The sequence below is a fragment of the Scyliorhinus canicula genome, chromosome 3 (assembly GCF_902713615.1).
Source record: "Scyliorhinus canicula chromosome 3, sScyCan1.1, whole genome shotgun sequence".
Classification (NCBI taxonomy): Eukaryota; Metazoa; Chordata; class Chondrichthyes; order Carcharhiniformes; family Scyliorhinidae; genus Scyliorhinus; species Scyliorhinus canicula.
In genome coordinates, this window is record NC_052148.1 from 273,345,807 (window position 1) to 273,363,705 (window position 17,899).

At 45.4% G+C, this 17,899-nt stretch overlaps 1 protein-coding gene across 3 annotated transcripts; it reads left to right on the plus strand.

Annotated features, from left to right (window-relative positions):
- Positions 1-607: 607 nt before the first annotated feature.
- Positions 608-16,857, plus strand: LOC119963557. 3 transcript variants are annotated; one of them, XM_038792864.1, is made up of 7 exons: positions 2,212-2,277; positions 9,340-9,414; positions 10,858-10,896; positions 11,285-11,771; positions 11,820-12,241; positions 14,715-14,883; positions 16,776-16,857. In XM_038792864.1, the coding sequence occupies exons 1-7, from the start codon at positions 2,227-2,229 to the stop codon at positions 16,814-16,816; spliced, it is 1,284 nt and encodes a 427-aa protein (XP_038648792.1). In that variant the 5' UTR covers positions 2,212-2,226; the 3' UTR covers positions 16,817-16,857. The 3 variants fall into 3 exon arrangements, with proteins under 3 accessions (XP_038648793.1, XP_038648792.1, XP_038648791.1); XM_038792865.1 differs by lacking the exon at positions 2,212-2,277 and adding an exon at positions 608-760 and having other exon boundaries at positions 11,285-12,241; XM_038792863.1 differs by having other exon boundaries at positions 11,285-12,241.
- The last annotated feature ends 1,042 nt before the right edge of the window (positions 16,858-17,899 follow it).

Sequence of the window (17,899 nt, forward strand, 5' to 3'; positions counted from 1 at the left end):
ATGGGCCAAATGGCCTCCTTCTTCGCTGTAAATTCTATGATTTTCTATGCTGGGTTTGGTGTCTTTAGGCCCCGCCTCTCACAATGGCGACGCATGTCACCCATCTTCTAAACAATGGCAACATGTGGGAAGATCTCAGCGGAAAACCCGTTTCTTTGAGGAGAAACATGCAGAAGCTGACTGCCATATTTTGGGGCAACGTTCACCCATTAACTCTGCTCCTCTCTCTACAGACACTGCCAGTCCGGCAGTGTTTCCCCAGCATTTTTAGTTTTTATTTATGGACCTCAAATGGTCAAATAAATAATACTCACAAATCAACAATATTGTCAGATTTGACAAAGCTAGCAACAATAAATGCTGACTGACCTATCTAAATATTTAAGTATTGTTCGGACCAGCCCTTTTCTAAGTTGGAGGTTTCATGGATCTGGTGAAGCAAGTGGTTAAGAATTTGAATGAAGCTGTGCACAGTCAGCAAAGATGAATTGAGGGTAAATGTTGTGATTTCTCATCCCTCCCCCCCCTCCAGGGACTGATGTCTGGAGAGTTAATAATGATTGTATCAGCTCATTTCATCAGATTCCTGAAGCAATGATTGGCTGTGATATGGGCAGAGCCTGAGAAGCAGGATGATAAGTTTGCAGAGCGAGCTGCCTCACACAGTCAGACTGATCCACTCCAGCTGACTCCAGCCCAGTCACAGCTGAGAAAGTCACTTTTCACTCGTCTCCAGTGATCTCCGCGTCCTCTAGAAGTGGTGAGTAATGTCAGAAATGTTTTAAGCAATTTCATGTTCTGCTTATTCAAGTACAAACTGAGAGTCAAATGGCTGAAGGTCTATTTAACAGTTTGCAGAATGTACAGTGCTGTGTTATATATCTGTAATAAAAACACTGAGAGGATGATTAATCTTTGGTAACAAGTGAAGAGGATTTATTTGAAATGGGAGACCTGTATAGGGGCTGATCTAAAGTAATTTTTAAAAGTTTCCCTATTGGAAGTGACTGCCTGTGTCTGAGAGATTGCCCCAGGAAAGGGATTTTGCTAATTGTCATGGAATTTTATTCGTGTTCAAACACTCACTTCAATATATTCCAATTTATTTGATGACATTCAGCAGAGTAACTTATTTTTCAACTTGTTCAATTTGTGCATCTTCGGGATGAGTTTCAGACGGTGATAGGAAGTTTTGTGGAGTTTGAAATCAGCCTGGAACATTGGTAGAAAACACAGGTAGAAATTGCCAACGTCCTCCTGCCTCACGGGCATCTGAACAGATTGTGTTGTCTGATTCAGCCCTGATGGGTGACAGCTCTACGCCTCTCACCTACCCCAATCGAAGGCAGTTTCTCAATGCCATCTCGACAGTGGCTGTCCGTTACCTGCCCCCTGATTGATGTGTCGCCTTCTGATTACTGAAATCAGGTTCGGAACCAATTCTTTAAAAAATATTCAGGTTGGAGTGATACAAATCTCAATCCTATTGCAGCTCTGAGCTGTGTGAACCCGTCTCTCGCTCAACAGAATTCAGGAGTCTCATCCACAGTCAGACAGGAATCTTTATGAGTAAAAGGTTTAACTCTTACCGAAGATGCTTCTCCAGGGATTTCAGATGCGAAGGAATTTGCATTGATGCTTTGTGAAATATTTCTACCCACACATATATGTTTACAGTTGTCATTTTAAAAGTGAGATTTCTGCTGAATTATATACTTTGATATATTTAATAGGGCAGATATTGTCAGGATTTACACAAACAGTTTTTGCAGTGCGTAGTTTCTCTCATCTTCACTGTATTTGTGTCAGATTCCTAGTTGCAAGTATCTTATGGAACCTGATAGCAACAGTCGGACATCACTTTCTCGATAAGGGTCAGTTACAGATAGATAGCACCAGGGTCACATATCATTTGAAACTCCCTCCCTCGTTCAGTTGCGAGTTTATGTTAAGTTGTGTCTTTCTTCCTTTTCTTTCTTGGATGAGTTGGCATCTTGTTGACAGACACAATCCCTCTTACTTGTTGTCTCAATGGGTTGAGCCCCCAGCAGTGAGAACGAGGTGACTATAAGGGATGAGAATCCCTCTGACATTCGGAAGTTGGATATCACACCACAGAGGGAAAATGGGGTTGACTTGCTGCTGGGGAAGTGGGGGCAACAATGTTCTCAAGGTTCTGCGGGTTAAGTAAAAGTTCTTTCCAAAATTCAAAATGTAAAATCTTCAATGAACCATTGGGGCAGTGGAAGAGAACTCGGTTCATTTTACTCTCCATTCGTGAGTATCTCTGGAAGTGTTTAAAACCTGACCGAGCTTTTTTTAAACTTGGCTGAAATAAATAATAATAATAATCGCTTATTGCCACGAGTAGGCTTCAAATGAAGTTACTGTGAAAATCCCTAGTCGCCACATTCCGGCGCCTGTTCGGGGAGGCCGGTACGGGAATTGAACCAGCGCTGCTGGCATTATTCTGCATTACAAGCCAGCTGTTTAGCCCACTGTGCTAAACCAGCCCCAAACGAGGCCTCATCACAGAATTAAGCATTTTGACTAGGAGTTGTCCAAGTCTGGCATCTGAAGCCTGAATGAAAATCACTGGAGATGTATTTTCTTATAACTGCGCTGAACTATTTAACTGTTTGATTGATGTGCCCCAGTCACTTTATTTGTAAGTTAAAAGAAGTTTGGATATGGAGAGGTGTTTACAATGTGCTGACTAGTGGCTGTGTTACAGGGAAATTTACCTGATAAGTGCTTTTGGAATTAGATTCCATCAAATTATGTCATGCTCAGAATTTTAATAACCGATCCAGGAATTGCCTGGATTATTCCCATTATTCATTAGTAACCTAATATTTCCCAGCCAAGCTGGTTCAAAATTCCCAATTTCACCTTCGTTACCTCAAAGTTATTTCACTCAATGCTTTTCTGTGTTGTTATTCAATGATTAAAATGAGTAACCGGTGACACGTTGTTTATCTCAATGTTTTTGTACAAGAGGAAATATTTGGAAGCTTCATTAGATATTGAATAACTGATGTAACTCTGGGATTAACCATTCTCTGCGACATTATTAACTTACAGTAATTACGTACTGGTAAGTTTCTTAATGATACATTTACTCTATTACATTCTGTTACACCATTAATTAGTTAAAAATTATACGTTTGATTTAAATACACTTTATCAAAGCACAGATGGAGACCATTCAGCCCATCAACACTGTATCGATGCTAGCTCTTCAGCTGAGTTGAGCAAAATGATCCCGCTTCTCTGCTGTTTCCCATAACCTTTAATATTCTTCCTCTGCACACACTGATCAGATTTTCTCCCTGTGTCAGTCACTATTCTTGGTAATGTTCCACATTCCAGTAACCCGCTGTGAATCAACAGAAACTCAGTAAAACAAGGCAGGCGTGTGTTGTTGTGTCAGCCCTGGTAAAGAAGGGCGAGCAGGAGGGGAGAGTGTTTGGAATGTCGTTCATGGAGAACCTCAGTGTGGAACCGTGGGGACAAACGTGGGCTACGCAGAGAAAAGGGAAGGTTGTTGCCGTACAGTTGGCGAGAGACTTTTTGCCATGATGCTCATCCTCCCCTGAGGTAACCTGGATGAAAGGAGTTTCTGTGTGACCAGAGGATGGAAGTGATGTTTATTTGTTTGCCCGGTTCCCAGTTAGAAACTTGAGCTGTTTACTCCTCTGTTTATGTTGAGAATCACAAATGAGACGCAGCTGAATCCCAACCACTAAGCTCACCACAGGCAAAACCTAAACCTGCTTCACCGTGACAGCCGCTAACCGCACGGGGGGTGTAATTAACGGAGGCGGTGGGTGGTTTTAGCTGCCTGTTGGAGAGCCAGCGAGTGTCCCACGTCACCTCTTCTCGGGAAGGCCCACTGAAATAATTGCCACTTTGGACCAAGGATTCTGGGGGAAGAAGTCTTGCCTGCTGAGAAGTGATGGCCAATCGGAGGCCTTCAGCTCTATTGGGCAGTAACAGCACCGGGGAGGCAGGGGCTGCTGGTATGACACCTGCCCGAGATTCGGGATTGTTGTTGGATCACAGGCCAGAGTGAGTGACGACAGGACGCAGGATCATGGGCTGGGGGTGGAGGGATCGAGGGTTGGTAGGAGCACCAATCTCAGAGGTCTCCCATTTTCTGATGCCAAGCCCCTCAATCAGGTCTCCCACTGGCGGGTTTGAAGGCAGCGTAGGCCGGGAAAATCATGGCCAGCCGGCACCTTCCATACGTGGAAGCATGGATTGGGAGTGACAGGAAGCAGAGTGGTGGCCAATGGTTGTTTTTCAGATTGGGGGTAAGTTTGCAATGGCATTTCCCAAGGGTTACTGTTGGGATTCCTGCTCTTCCTGTCATATATATTTTTATAAATGTTTTTATTCTTCATTTTCTCATTTTCCTTCCAAATTCCCACCCCACCCACAAACAGTAAACGGTAACAAATACAAAATCAATCCCCTTAACAATAACAATGATCCCATCCTCCCACCACCCCAAACAACGGCCCACCTGTCAATATCTGCATCCAATAAAACAAACCCTCCCACGGTGGAAACAAAAAACAAAGGAGAAAAGTAAAAAAGGAGTCCGGGACCGCCCATGGTCACCATAGATTCCCCCCCCCCCCCCCCCCCCCCCCCCCGCCCCCACACACACTCAACGCCGTCCAGCCTCTAAAAAAGTGCCGTACATGATACCCAAGTGTTGTAAACCCCCACCCCCCACTCCCGCCCACTGCCTCTTGTAAAACTCCTTCCCCCAACCTCGGTTCCTTCCCCCCAACTTTCCCCCCCGGCTAGACCACTCGGATCCTGTCTCCGACCCCAGGCTCCGATGGCCGCAGCCCCTCCCCCCACCTCACTCCCGTTCACTGGTCGGCTTAAACCGGCCAACATGGAGGCCCCCGCCCGGGTCTCTTTCCCCCTTGCCCGGCCCTAGGAAAACCCAGAAATCCCCTTTTAGCGCACAAACCCCGCATATCCACCTACACCCCAAAGAGCCCTCACTTCGAGTGCAAGTCCCATCACTTCCCTTGTCCAAATATATACACCGGCTCCTTTAGCCCACACACCCACACGCAGTGAAACAAAAAAAAGAAGAAAATACAGTCCTGAGGTTACATCGGCACATGGCCATTTCTCAATTTCTCAGTTCTGCCACAGTCCTTCTGCCTTCGCAAACTCCTCCGCTGCTTCCGCCTTTCCAAAATAAAAGTCCTTGAGCTTATAAGTCACCCTCAGCTTCGCTGGATATACAATGCCGCGCTGCACCTTGCTGATGTACACTGCCCCCTTCACCCGGTCGAAAGCAGCCCGCCTCCTCGCCAGCTCCACCGTAAAGTCCTGGTATACACATATACCAGCTCCAGCCCACTGCACCACCCGCTTCTGCTTTGCCCAGCACAGGACCTTCTCCTTCACACTGTACCTACGGAAGCACAGAGTCACTACCCTTGGCGGCTCACTCCCCTTTGGTACAGGCCTCCACGACCGATGAGCCCGATCCAGTTCATATCGGGAGGGATCCTCCCCCTCCCCCAATAGTTCCGCCAGCATCGCAGCAAAATACTCAGTCGGCCTCGGCCCTTCAACTCCTTCGGGCAGCCCCACAATCCTCAAATTCTGTCGCCTGGATCTGTTTTCCAGGTCTTCCAGTTTCCCTCGCAGATCCTTGTTAATCTCCATCACCTTCCGCATCTCCTTCCCCATCGACGTAAGTTGATCACCGTGCTGCAATAATGTCTCCTCCACTTCCTTCAGCGCCTCCCCTTGCTCCCGCACCTCCGCCACTGCGCTCGTCACCGCCATCGTTACCGGGGAAATCGCCTCCTCCGTCAGCACACTCAAAACCTCCCTCATCTCCTTCCTCATTGTCTCCATGTATTTTGTAAACTGCCTTTCGAATTCCACAGCCATCACCTTAGGTATTTCTTCAACTGTCAGGCTGGTGCTCCAGCCTCCATTTTCTTTACCGACCCCGCGGTGACCTTTCTATTCCCCGACGGACTTTCAGCTGTTTTTGCAGCCGTTTTGTTACTGGTCCTCGACATATCCCTTCCCTGGGCTTTCTCCTGACCTTCACTGCCTTCGCTGACCCTTGGACCGGGCGTCAATCCCCGACAATGCCGTTCCCGAACGGGAGCCCTCCAAAGCAGGGCTGCCTCCCGCCCACCGTCACCGGAAGTCCTCCTTCCTGTCATATATTAATTACATGTCGACCTTGGAGTACGGGACACGATTTACTTTGCAGGTGGTACAAAACTCAAGCATTGTGAAGAGTATAGGTGTTATAACCTGCCTGCTTACCACTACCTGGGGACTAACGCCAATCCCACAATCCTTTGGGAGTATGAGCTTCCCCAATGAGGAGGGGGGAGGGGGGGCGGAGAAATCATTAGCAGATTCCCTGCATAAATAAAGCTGGCCAGTTTGGGGCGGCTAGAGGAGAGTGAGCAGCAAGGGAGTTGCTGCTGCTACTGTTGTCTATATATGTTATTGTGAATAAATGTTATTTCTTTCTATCCTTCAATTCGTACTGGATTCTTCTCACAAAAATAGGGTAGAAAATCAAAAGGACAGGGACAAGTTGTTGGAGGGGCAGATGGGGGGCAGATAGGGGGCAGGTAGGGGCAGAAAGGAGGCAGATGAGGTTCAATGTGGAGAAGGATGAGGTGATGTATTTTGGTAGAAAGAACATGGGGAGATAATATAAAATAAGGGGTAAAATTCTAAAAGTGGATGGAGGAGCAGAGGGTCCTGGCTGTACGTGAATAGATCATTGAGGCACATCAGTAAATTGAGGGACCTGTTTATTGGCGGGAGGTTTGCGGGCCTGGGGGAACTGGAAGATAAATTTGGGCTTCCCCAAGGGAACATGTCCAGATACTTGCAGGTAAAGGTGTTTGCTAGGCGACAGGTGGAGGAATCTCCTTTGCTGCCCTTGCGGGGGACGATGGACAGAGTGCTTTCGGGGGTGTGGGTCGGAGAGGGGAAGGTGTCGGACATCTATAAGGTAATGCAGGAGGTGGAGGAGTCGTCAGTGGAGGAGCTGAAGGCTAAATGGGAGGAGGAACTCGGGGAGCAGATAGAGGACAGGACTTGGGCGGATGCCTTGGAGAGAGTCAACTCTTCCTCCTCATGTGCGAGGCTTAGTCTCATCCAATTTAAGGTGCTGCACCGGGCCCACATGTCCGGGACTAGGATGAGTAGATTCTTTGGGGGTGAGGACAGGTGCGCCAGATGTTCGGGGAGTCCAGCGAACCACGCCCATATGTTCTGGGCATGCCCAGCACTGGAAGAATTCTGGAAGGGGGTGGCGGGGACGGTGTCGAGGGTGGTTGGATCCAGGGTCAAACCAGGGTGGGGGACTCGCGATTTTTGGAGTTGCGGTAGAGCCGGGAGTGCAGGAGGCGAAAGAGGCCGGTGTCCTGGCCTTTGCGTCCCTAGTAGCCCGACGAAGGAACTTGATGCAGTGGAAGGATGCAAGGCCCCCAAGCGTGGAGACCTGGATCAGTGACATGGCGGGATTTATAAAATTGGAAAAGGTCAAATTTGCCCTGAGAGGATCAATACAAGGGTTCTATAAACGGTGGCAACCTTTTCTGGACTTCCTGGCTCAAAGGTAGGTATCTTGGTCAATGGCAGCAGCAACCCGGGGGGGGGGGTGTTCCTTATTGTAGTTTCTATTATGTAACTTAATATTGTGTTAATTTGCGTTGTTGTTAAAATGCTGTGTTGTTCATGGAGGTGGGGCGAATGTTTATGATTGATAATATTATTGTTATTTTTGGTATTTTATTATGGTTCGTTGTTGTTTTATAAATTTAAAATTTTTCAATAAAAATTATTTTAAAAAAAAAAGATAATTGAGGCAGCAGGACTGGTGGAAAGCGCACAGTTGAGTTGATAGTATTTGGGTCTTTATTAACAGGGACACAGAGTGAAAGAACAAGGATGTTATGTTGATTCAAGGCACTAGTTAGAGTTAAGCTGGAGTTGTGTGTATAATTCTGGGTGCTGCATTTAGATAGAGATAGAGAAATACAGCACAGAACAGGCCCTTTGGCCCACGATGTTGAGCCGAACTTTTGTCCTAGGTTAATCATAGAATTTTGGACAATTTTTCATGGCCAATCCACCCAACCTGCACATCTTTGGACTGTGCATTTCATGAATCATTCTTGAAGTGAGCAAACCCCTCACAGGTTGTCTGTAATTGTTTGGCCCTGTTAAATTGTTTATCTCTGTCACATGTACAATGTATAAAACTTTGATTTGTTGCGGAGCAGTGACCTTGCTAAAATCAGCGGATAGTAGAGAAACAGGAAAGGTCACAGTGTGTGTCTTCGTCACTTTGTGCAAGATTTTAGTGTTAGTGTTGTCGGGCTCCTGAACTATGTATCTCGGGGAATTAACAGGCGATCTTAAGCAAGTTTCTGAGCTTTGAGTATTAGTAATTCCAGCAGCTGTGTCAACCAAGGGATTGAAGGAAAATTCTGTGCACAGAGTGTGGTAGTCACCACTGTTGTATTATATTGTATATACTGGTATTACGGTAAGCCCCTTGTACTACAGGTACGGGGGTAGATCCCTGCCTGCTGGCTCCGCCCAGTAGGCGGAGTATAAATATGTGTGCTCCCCGAACAGCAGCCATTTCGCCAGCTGCTGTAGAAGGCCACACATCTCAGTGTAATAAAGCCTCGATTGCATTCTACTCTTGTCTCGTCGTAATTGATAGTGAATCACAGAGCAAACAGAAAAGCAAACAACGTTTTTAAAAAGTGCCTACGAGCTTCAGAAAACAGAACCCACTTGTGTGGAGGAAGGTGGGACAGATCCGTTCCCCCTCACCTCCCTCTCTTTCCCCCTCATCACCCTCCTACTTACTGCCTTCAGCCGCCCTAATTGCTCCCCACCCCCCTCTACCCATCATCCCCTTCCCCTGTACCCCACCTCTCCCTTATTGCACGCACTATCTCCTACCCTCTACATCTCCTCCAATTCCCCTCCCATTTCCCCCTTCCCTCTTTCCTATTCCCCTCCCACCCGGTTCCACAATGACCATGTGACTGTAGGAAGCGTTTCTGTAAAATGATCTGATTGCCCTCAAAGCTTCACATTTTAATTGCTTCATTTTTTGATGGTGCCCCTATTGTATGTCTGGTGACATACTCATCGAAGGTGAGCAGTATGACTAATAGTTCACCAGCGTGTGTACAAACATGCTGATATTCTAATCAGAGAGAAAGTGACCATTATAAGCCTTTGTCCCATGGCGTTTTAACCCTGTGCTCTCTAATGAAGGAAGGTCTTGTATTGCAGATCAACAAACTGCACAAAAAGATGAAAGCTGTCATTCTCTTGCCGTGCCTGATGGCCACAGTGTTTGCCAGCCCGGTAAGTGTTACCTTTTCCAAATAAGGAGCTACTTGCTAATTAAAATAAAACACAAATAATGCGTTAACTTTTTTAAATGTCTAATAGTCCTGGTTAATTACAGCCCAGGTATTAATCTTAAAGGACATTGTGTGAAGCTGGTGAAATAGTTTGACAAGACTTGCTGCACATGAGGATGAAGATTTTGTTGTATTGTAAGGGGTATTGTTCTAAACCAGTGGCGGGCAATCTGCGGCCCATCCGAGCTCTGAGTGTGGCCCACGAGACATTTTGTTGACATTCCGCAGATTTCCGTGTGTGTGTAGCTTTGTTCCTGTCGGTTTGACTGAAGTGATTCACACGTAACGCGAGGGTGAGTGAAGTGGGGTGCGTTCCGATCACTCACCCCACAGACTGCGAGAGCCGTGCACTCCCTCTGGGTCCAAACATAAATATATATTTTGTTTTTTCCGCTTGAAGTCGATGACATTTCGATTAATGTATTAGTGATTAAGCATTTTCTATAACTTGTTATGAAATATTCGGTGTGTATCAAATGTATTTAATCTTGTTCATGGGGGTCATTTGTCGAAACATGCATAGAAAATAGAAGCAGGAGGAGGCCATTCTGCCCTTTGAGCCTGCTGCCCCATTCATTATGATCATGGCTGATCATCAAGTTCAATACCCTGATCCCGCCTTCCCCCCATATCCCTCGGCCCCTTCAGCCCCAAGAGCTGTATCTAATTCCTTCTTGAAATTACACAATGTTTTGGCCTCAACTACTTTCTGTGGCAGCGAATTCCACAGATTCCCCGCTCTCTGGGTGAAGAAATTTCTCCTCAACTCAGTCCTAAAAGGCTTACCCCTTATCCTTAAACTATGACCCCTAGTTCTGGACTCCCCCACCATCGGGAACATTCTTTCTGAATCTACCCTGTCCAATTTTATAAGTTTTTATAAGATTCCCCGCTCAGTCTTCTAAACTCCAATGAATATAATCATCACCGACTTAGTCTCTCCTCATATGACCGCCCCGCCATCCCAGGAATCAACTTGGTTAACCTTCGCCTCACTCCCTCCATAAAAAGAACATCCTTCCTCAGATAAGGAGCCCGTGTAGAGGGAGGAATGGTCTCAGAAAACAATCTCAGAGCAATAGCCAATGTAAAGCAGAGCAGAGAGAGCCCTGTGGGAACGCATGGAAGAGGAGGATGTGAAGAGAAAGATGAGCAAAGATCATCTCCGATCACGCTCACCAACCCTCAGGAGGAGAGAGGATATTTTCAGCCAATTAAGCCCCAAAACATTGACCGTTTCTCTCCCGAATCCGTGAGAGATTTTCCTCCAAAACACTGAGGCAGCAATGTCTACAAAGCTGAAAATGGGAGAGGGTTACTCAGTTCCAGTGACCATCCTGATAATCCCTTTGTATCATTCACAATCTTCCATCTCATGTTTCAGATCCGTAAAGTCAGAGATTTGGGCAGCAACAGTCATGAGGTAATTTGCCATTTCCATCATGTTAAAAATATTGTTCCTTGAATCTGTTTTTTTAAAATAAAGTCTTTTTGGGTGAATCGATAATGTAGTGTAAACATGTTGAGGAGCTTCGTGGAGATGCTGGGATGGACACCGAGCCAAACAGCAGACTATTCAGGGGTCTGACCAAAAGCTTGGCTTCAGAGCTGGGTAAAGCCCAAGCTAATAATACTTTGTTTTGAAAGTCATTAAACATCTTTCAACCACCTTGCGACCCTCCCAAATTTAAGTCGTTATAAATATGGAAGATTTTGTTCTGTGTACTTAATGCGTCTTTTCAACTCAGTCTAATTATAGAATTAGCTTTCGGAGCATTTTGTGATGTTATGTTGTTGTTCTGTAATTACAGAATTACTATCGGTATTATCAACAGTTCTACCCAAACATGTACAACCGTTACATGCCTTTTCGACCAGGATACCCCATGCAACCCAATTACCCATATTATCCCCACATGCCTATGAATCCTGGATATCCTGGCTACTATCCAAACTACTTACCTAATTATAACTACCCAAACTATGGCTATATACCTACGTATAATGGTTTTGCAAGGAATTCTAATACACAACTCTCAAAGGTAAAAGAAGATAATAATGTGGGAGAAGGTGGGCTCCAGCAGTACTCAGTAATCAGCAATACCAGACCCCTCAGTATGAGTTCTGAGGTTTCATTTGAAGATTCAAACAGTATGGAAGATACTAATTTCAGGATACCCTTTTTGGATGTGCCATATGGCTTCCCACATTACGGGATACCTGGAAATCCAGATTTTGGCGTACCTGGAGATCCAGATTTTGGTGTATCTGAAAACCCAGATTATGGAGTACCTGGAGATCCAGATTTTGGTGTATCTGAAAACCCAGATTATGGAGTACCTGGAGATCCAGATGATGAGGTACCTCGAGTTCCAGATTATGGGGTACCTCGATTTCCAGATTATGGGGTACCTGCAGTGCCAGATAATGAGGGGCCTTTCACACCGGGGTTAGACACCAATTCTGCGGGCGTTGGGTTCGATCAACAAAAATCTCAGGATCCGGCAACTGAAGTTTTTGATACGGAGGAACCTACTAGTGTTCTCCCATACTCTGACTATGAGCAAGGAATGGACTCATTAGGATTAAATGGTGTAGATGATTCTATGATCGGAGGCAGTAATGAGGGTCTCGGCCAACAAAACACAATCTATGATCCGTTTGGATTGGACGTGAAATATGATCAATCCTGGAATAATGAAGAATTTTCCGATCAACAAACTCCAAATGAAAACTTGGATGAAGATGATTTAACGCAAGAGGATGAGGTATTTGTCTATTTCTTCTACTTATTGCTAGACATACTAATTAGCTGATAAAATACAAGGGGCTGAATCTCCTCAGATATTTCAGCATTGATAACACGGTATTCTGGCCAAGTGAGGATTCATTCGTTTCTCTACTTTGTGTCTTTGCTCACAAAGGATGTCTCAGCATTTCTGGTACTCATCACATTGAATTACTACCACTGAAACAGGCCACTCAGCCCAAATGGCCAATGCTGGTGTTTCTATTGCTCACTAGCCTCTTCCCACCCTAATGGCCACTTCCCACCCTGCCCCTGTCCTGTGTTTGTCTCTCTCACTCATGTTGGCATTGAATCTTCCCTTAAATGCTTCAGATTTCTAGCCCCACTGTTCTGTCAAATCCCAACCCAGTGTTTCAGTGCTGAGAGGCAGCTAGCCTGCTCGGAGAATCGGGGACTAGGAGACATACAGACAAATGAGGAGCAGGAGCAGGCCATTCAGCCCTTCAAACCTGCTCTGCCATTCCATAAGATGTTGGCTGGTCTTATTGAATCATAATTTAGTATAAAGGGGCAGAAGTGAAATTTCTTCACTCAGGGAGTAGTTGTGAATCTTTGGAATTCTCTACTCGAGAGCTGTGGATACGGAGTCATTGAACAGATTGAAGACTGAGATTGATGAGAGTTTTTAAGACAGATAAAAACACACAATATTGATCAAAGGAACCACTTTACAGTTTCCATGGAAATACTAAATTAAATCAGAATCCTGAATACAACGATTATTTTATATGAAGTAAAATTGCAATGTTTATAAAATAGTGTATCGGTGTAACTGAAAAATGAAAGAAATGCCATTTGTATATATTGCAAACTGTTTGTCTTTTTCAATTCTTAAAAGATAATTAGAAGTTAAAAAATCAACCATGATTTGCTCCTTTTCTAACAATTGGTTTCATTAACATTAAAAAACTGAGATTTACACTATATCTTTATAGCAGTGAGTAATGGTGAAACATATAACCAATGGCTCTGCTTCAGGAGACTAAGGGGTTAATAATCTATTGATATTCTGTGTACCAGTCTTGAATTGACCTCAGAAACTGTTTTCTCTTTCATTTCATCTTAAAGTGTTAAAGGTGCTAAAACGCATGGCCTACAATATATACAAGCGGATTTTCTTTCATTTTTCAAGTCAGAGGAGACGCTATTTTATAACCATTTTTATAATCTTTATTGTCACAAGTAGGCATACGTTAACACCGCAATGAAGTTACTGTGAAAAGCCCCTAGTCGCCATATTCCGATGCCTGTTCGGGTACACAGAGGGAGAATTCAGAATGTCCAATTCACCTAACAGCACGTCTTTCGGGACTTGTGGGAGGAAACCGGAGCACCCGGAGGAAACCCACGCAGACATGGGGAGAACGTGCAGACTCAACACAGACAGTGACCCACGCCGGGAATCGAACCTGGGATCCTGGTGAAGCAACAGTGCTAACCATTGTGCTACCATGCTGTCGATTGCATTTATTCTGCTATTCTTGTTGACAAAACAAAATTTTTTCAATAATTTTCCACCTATCCCCGTTCCATGGTTGCACAGACTTCTGCTGTTTACCAGGGAGGTGAAAGGTTATCGGGTTCGATAGGAATGTGGGGTTGAAATTGCAATCTGATCAGCCATGATCTTATTGAACAGCAGAGCAGACTCAAGGGGCCGAGTGGCCTACTCATGCTCCTAGTTCGTATGTACAGGAACTGCATTGGACCTGTTTCCCAGAGACTCTCCAAGCCACTTTTTCCATTGCCTCCCAGACAGTCTGCCTAACACTTTCCAATTTGGTCAACTTTCTTCACAGACCCTTTGAACAGCCAGGTTAACAATTATTTTAACTAATCTCATTCCCCTTGGCAGGCAATTAATCCAAGGTTATAATCAATTCTTTATTTTCCTTGAAATTGGTATTAAATCACAGAAAAACTTTCAGTATATAACAATCTCTACTTACTTTGTGACTGTTAAATTGTGTTGTCACATTTCAATGTGTTAGACTCTATTCCAGATGCAAAGCAACCTTTAAAAATTATTTTATTGTTGATTCTTCTGACCCCAGTATTACAATTTATGAATAAAACATACAGTGCAGAAGGAGGCCATTCGGCCCATCGAGTCTGCACCCACTTAAGCCCTCACTTCCACCTATCCTCGTAACCCAATAACCCTTCCTAACCTTTTTGGTCACTAAGGGCAATTTAGCATGGCCAATCCACCTAATCTGCACGTCTTTGGACTGTGGGAGGAAACCGGAGCACCCGGAAGAAACCCACACAGACGCGGGGAGAACGTGCAGACTCCGTACAGGTAGTGACTCTGCGGGGAATCGAACCTGGGACCCTGGCTCTGTTAAGCAACAGTGCTAGCCACTTGAGCTACCGTGCTGTCCAATCCATCGAATTGTAATTAATCTTCAATAATTTTTTTTTGTCTGTAGACCCAGAATAATGGTAAAAACTCTATGGACGAGGACCCGATAGTCCTTTCCAGTGATGAAGACACTGATGGAACTGAATCCAATCTCAATGAGGAAGAGAAGGATGAGGAATCAAATGAAGATCATGATAAGATTAACACTGAGGTTGTTGATGTACAAAACGAAGTCAGTAAGTATTACCTTATGGTTGTTTTTGTAAATGATAACACAAACAATTTGTCTTCTTGGCTCATACTCATTCTGACCTGTTCTTCTTAAATAAGCATTAGTACATTGCCTCTGGGAGGGAGGTTTGCGAGCTTACAGGAGCTGAGCGAGAGGTTTGGCTTGGCGTGCGGAGAGAGTTTCAGGTACACGCAGGTGCGGGACTTTGCAAGGAAGGTCTTCCTGAACTTCCCGTTAGCGCCTGCCTCCTCGTTACTGGAGTGGGTGCTAGGCTAAGTGGGAGGAAGAGCTGGGGGCGGCACTGGGGGAGGGATTGTTGTGTGAGGTGCTGCGGAGGGTAAATGCCTCGACTACATGTGTGAGGCTGGGGCTGATACAGCTGAAGGTGGTGTACAGGACGCACCTGACAACGTTTACGATGAGCCGGCTGTTTGAGGGGGTGGAGGATGTCTGTGAGAGATGTGGGTTGGGCCCTGCGAACCATGTTCACATGTATTGATCTTGCTGAAGCTGGAAAGGTTTTGGAGGGTGGTTTTTTGCACCATTTTGTGGGTTTTGCATGTTGATGTGGAGCCGGCCCTCTAGAAGCCATATTCGGGGCCCTTGCCTCGCTGATTGCTGACAGGTGGAGGTCAGCTTCTCCACCCTGTGCCTCGCAGTGGTGGGGGACTTGATGGAGTTCTAAACCCTGGGGAAGGTGTAATTTGTTTTAAGGGAGAGGCGACTGATGAGTTCTCCAAAAGTTGGGGTTTGTTTATTCTGCACTTTGGAGAGTTAGTTGCCATTGACTGCTGAGGGAAGGGTGAGGGGAGGGAGGGAGGTGGGGGGGGGGGGGGGGGGGGGGGCTGAGGGTTTAATGTGTTGGGTGTGTTTATTTTTGTTATAAAATGTAAAAAGTTGAACATTTGGAATGAAAATACTTTTTAAAAAAGCAGGGAGCTCGGGCTTTTCTCTTTGGAGTGGAGGAGGATGAGAGGCGATTTAATAGAGGTTTATAAGATGATGAGGGGGATAGATAGACATTCAGAGACTATTTCCTCGGGTGGATGTAGCTATTACAAGGGGGCATAACTATAAGGCTCAGGGTGGGAGATATAGGAGGGATGTCCAAGGTAGGTTCTTTACTCAGAGATTGGTTAGGGTGTGGAATGGACTGCCTGCTGTGATAGTGGAGTCGGACACTTTAGGAACTTTCAAGCGGTTATTGGATAGGCACATGGAGCACACCAGAATGATAGGGAGTGGGATAGCTTGATCTTGGTTTCGGGCAATGCTCGGCACAACATCGAGGGCAGAAAGGCCTGTTCTGTGCTGTACTGTTCTATGTTCTATGTTCTATTAGTGCCTTTACATTAGAGGAAGTTCCAATAAAAGCAATCAAACATCGTTGTACTGTGAAGAGACTATTGTTTTTCTGGGACATAATACTTCCTTGCATGTTTGGAATGTGGCTTTTCAATCTAGAATTTTTACCCCTTTGAGGTTTTTGGTGATAAAGTATGAACGGTCCTGGCTAGAGGTGTAACCGACACAATGGCTGAGGTTTCCATCGAGAGGTGGACTGAGGTAGAGGATTCAGTGTTCAGACTGAGATAGGCAGTCTTGGTGATGGAGAGTAAATGGGGTTTGAAGATCAACTCTGGGTCCAGTAATGAAATTGGGGGCTGGTTTAGCAAACTGGGCTAAATCGTTGGCTTTGAAAGCAGACCAAGGCGGGCCAGCAGCACGGTTCAATTCCCATACCAGCCTCCCCGAACAGGCGCCGGAATGTGGCAACTTGGGGGTTTTCACAGTAACTTCATTTGAAGCTTACTTGTGACAATAAGCGATTTTCATTTTCATTTGTAAAGTGTTCGACATTACTGAAAATCCCCTTACGGATTCTTTCTGTTGCAGGTGACAGTTATACCTCCTTTGCCTCCCAAGGTGCTGAATAACTGAGGTGAAGAAGATGTTGGACCTGAACTTTCATTCTTTCTCGACATTCCAGTCTTTGATCTGTCAAGGTGTTACCGATGGACAGTTTATGTCTCTTTCATCATTGGAAATATTAAACCAGGAAACTCCTCTACTTACAATTTAAATAAATTAATTTTATTTGGGGCATATGGTTTTCTGGTGTTATATAGATTATGGGCGCAATTCTCCAAAATGTTTCTAACTGCGGTCTCTGGCAGGAAACGAGGTGTGATTCCTGCTGAGTGGGTCAGCGTGATGCAGATCACAATCCACCCACACTTAGATATTTCTTTGGAGGGTGGGGTGCCGGACTGACAGATGCCAGCAAGGCCGGCTCCTCAGAGAGCTGGGTGCCATTCTTAAAAGGCACCTCAATCTTACGACGACCCTACAGAATCTCAAAACGAGCTCACGTGGGTGCAAATCGAGTTATGGCCCCTCCCCCAAGAGCCTCCGGTCATTGCGCGATTCGTGTCCGCATGAGCGGGGCCAGAGAATCACTCCCGATGTCTTACAAAACGCTGAGCAATTCCTCATGGATAATTTCAAGATTCCTCAAAGCTGACGCCACGTCTAGAAGACTCTAAATAACTATTTACTTATACACAATTATTTTTGTTATTCATTCTTGAGATGTGGGTGTTGCTGGTCAGGCCAGCATTTATTGCCCATCCCTAATTGCCCCTTGAGAAGGTGGTGGTGACCTGCCTTCTTGAACCGCTGCAGTCCCTGAGGTGTAGGTACATCCACAGTGTTGTTAGGGAGGGAGTTCCAGGATGTTGCCCCAGCGATGGTGAAGGAACGGCCGATATATTTCCAAGTCAGGGTGGTGAGCGACTTGGAGGGGATCCTCCAGGGGGTGGGGTTCCCAGGTACCTGCAGCCCTTGTCCTACTGGGTTGTGATGTTCACGGGTTTTGGGGGGATACTATCAAATAAACTTTGGCAACTTGCTGCAATTGAATTAACTATTAAATGTCAAGGTGCATATGTTCCATGTAGCATTAATACTGAGTCGTCAATGAAATATAACAGCAAGGTCTTTGGTATCAGACAGTGCTG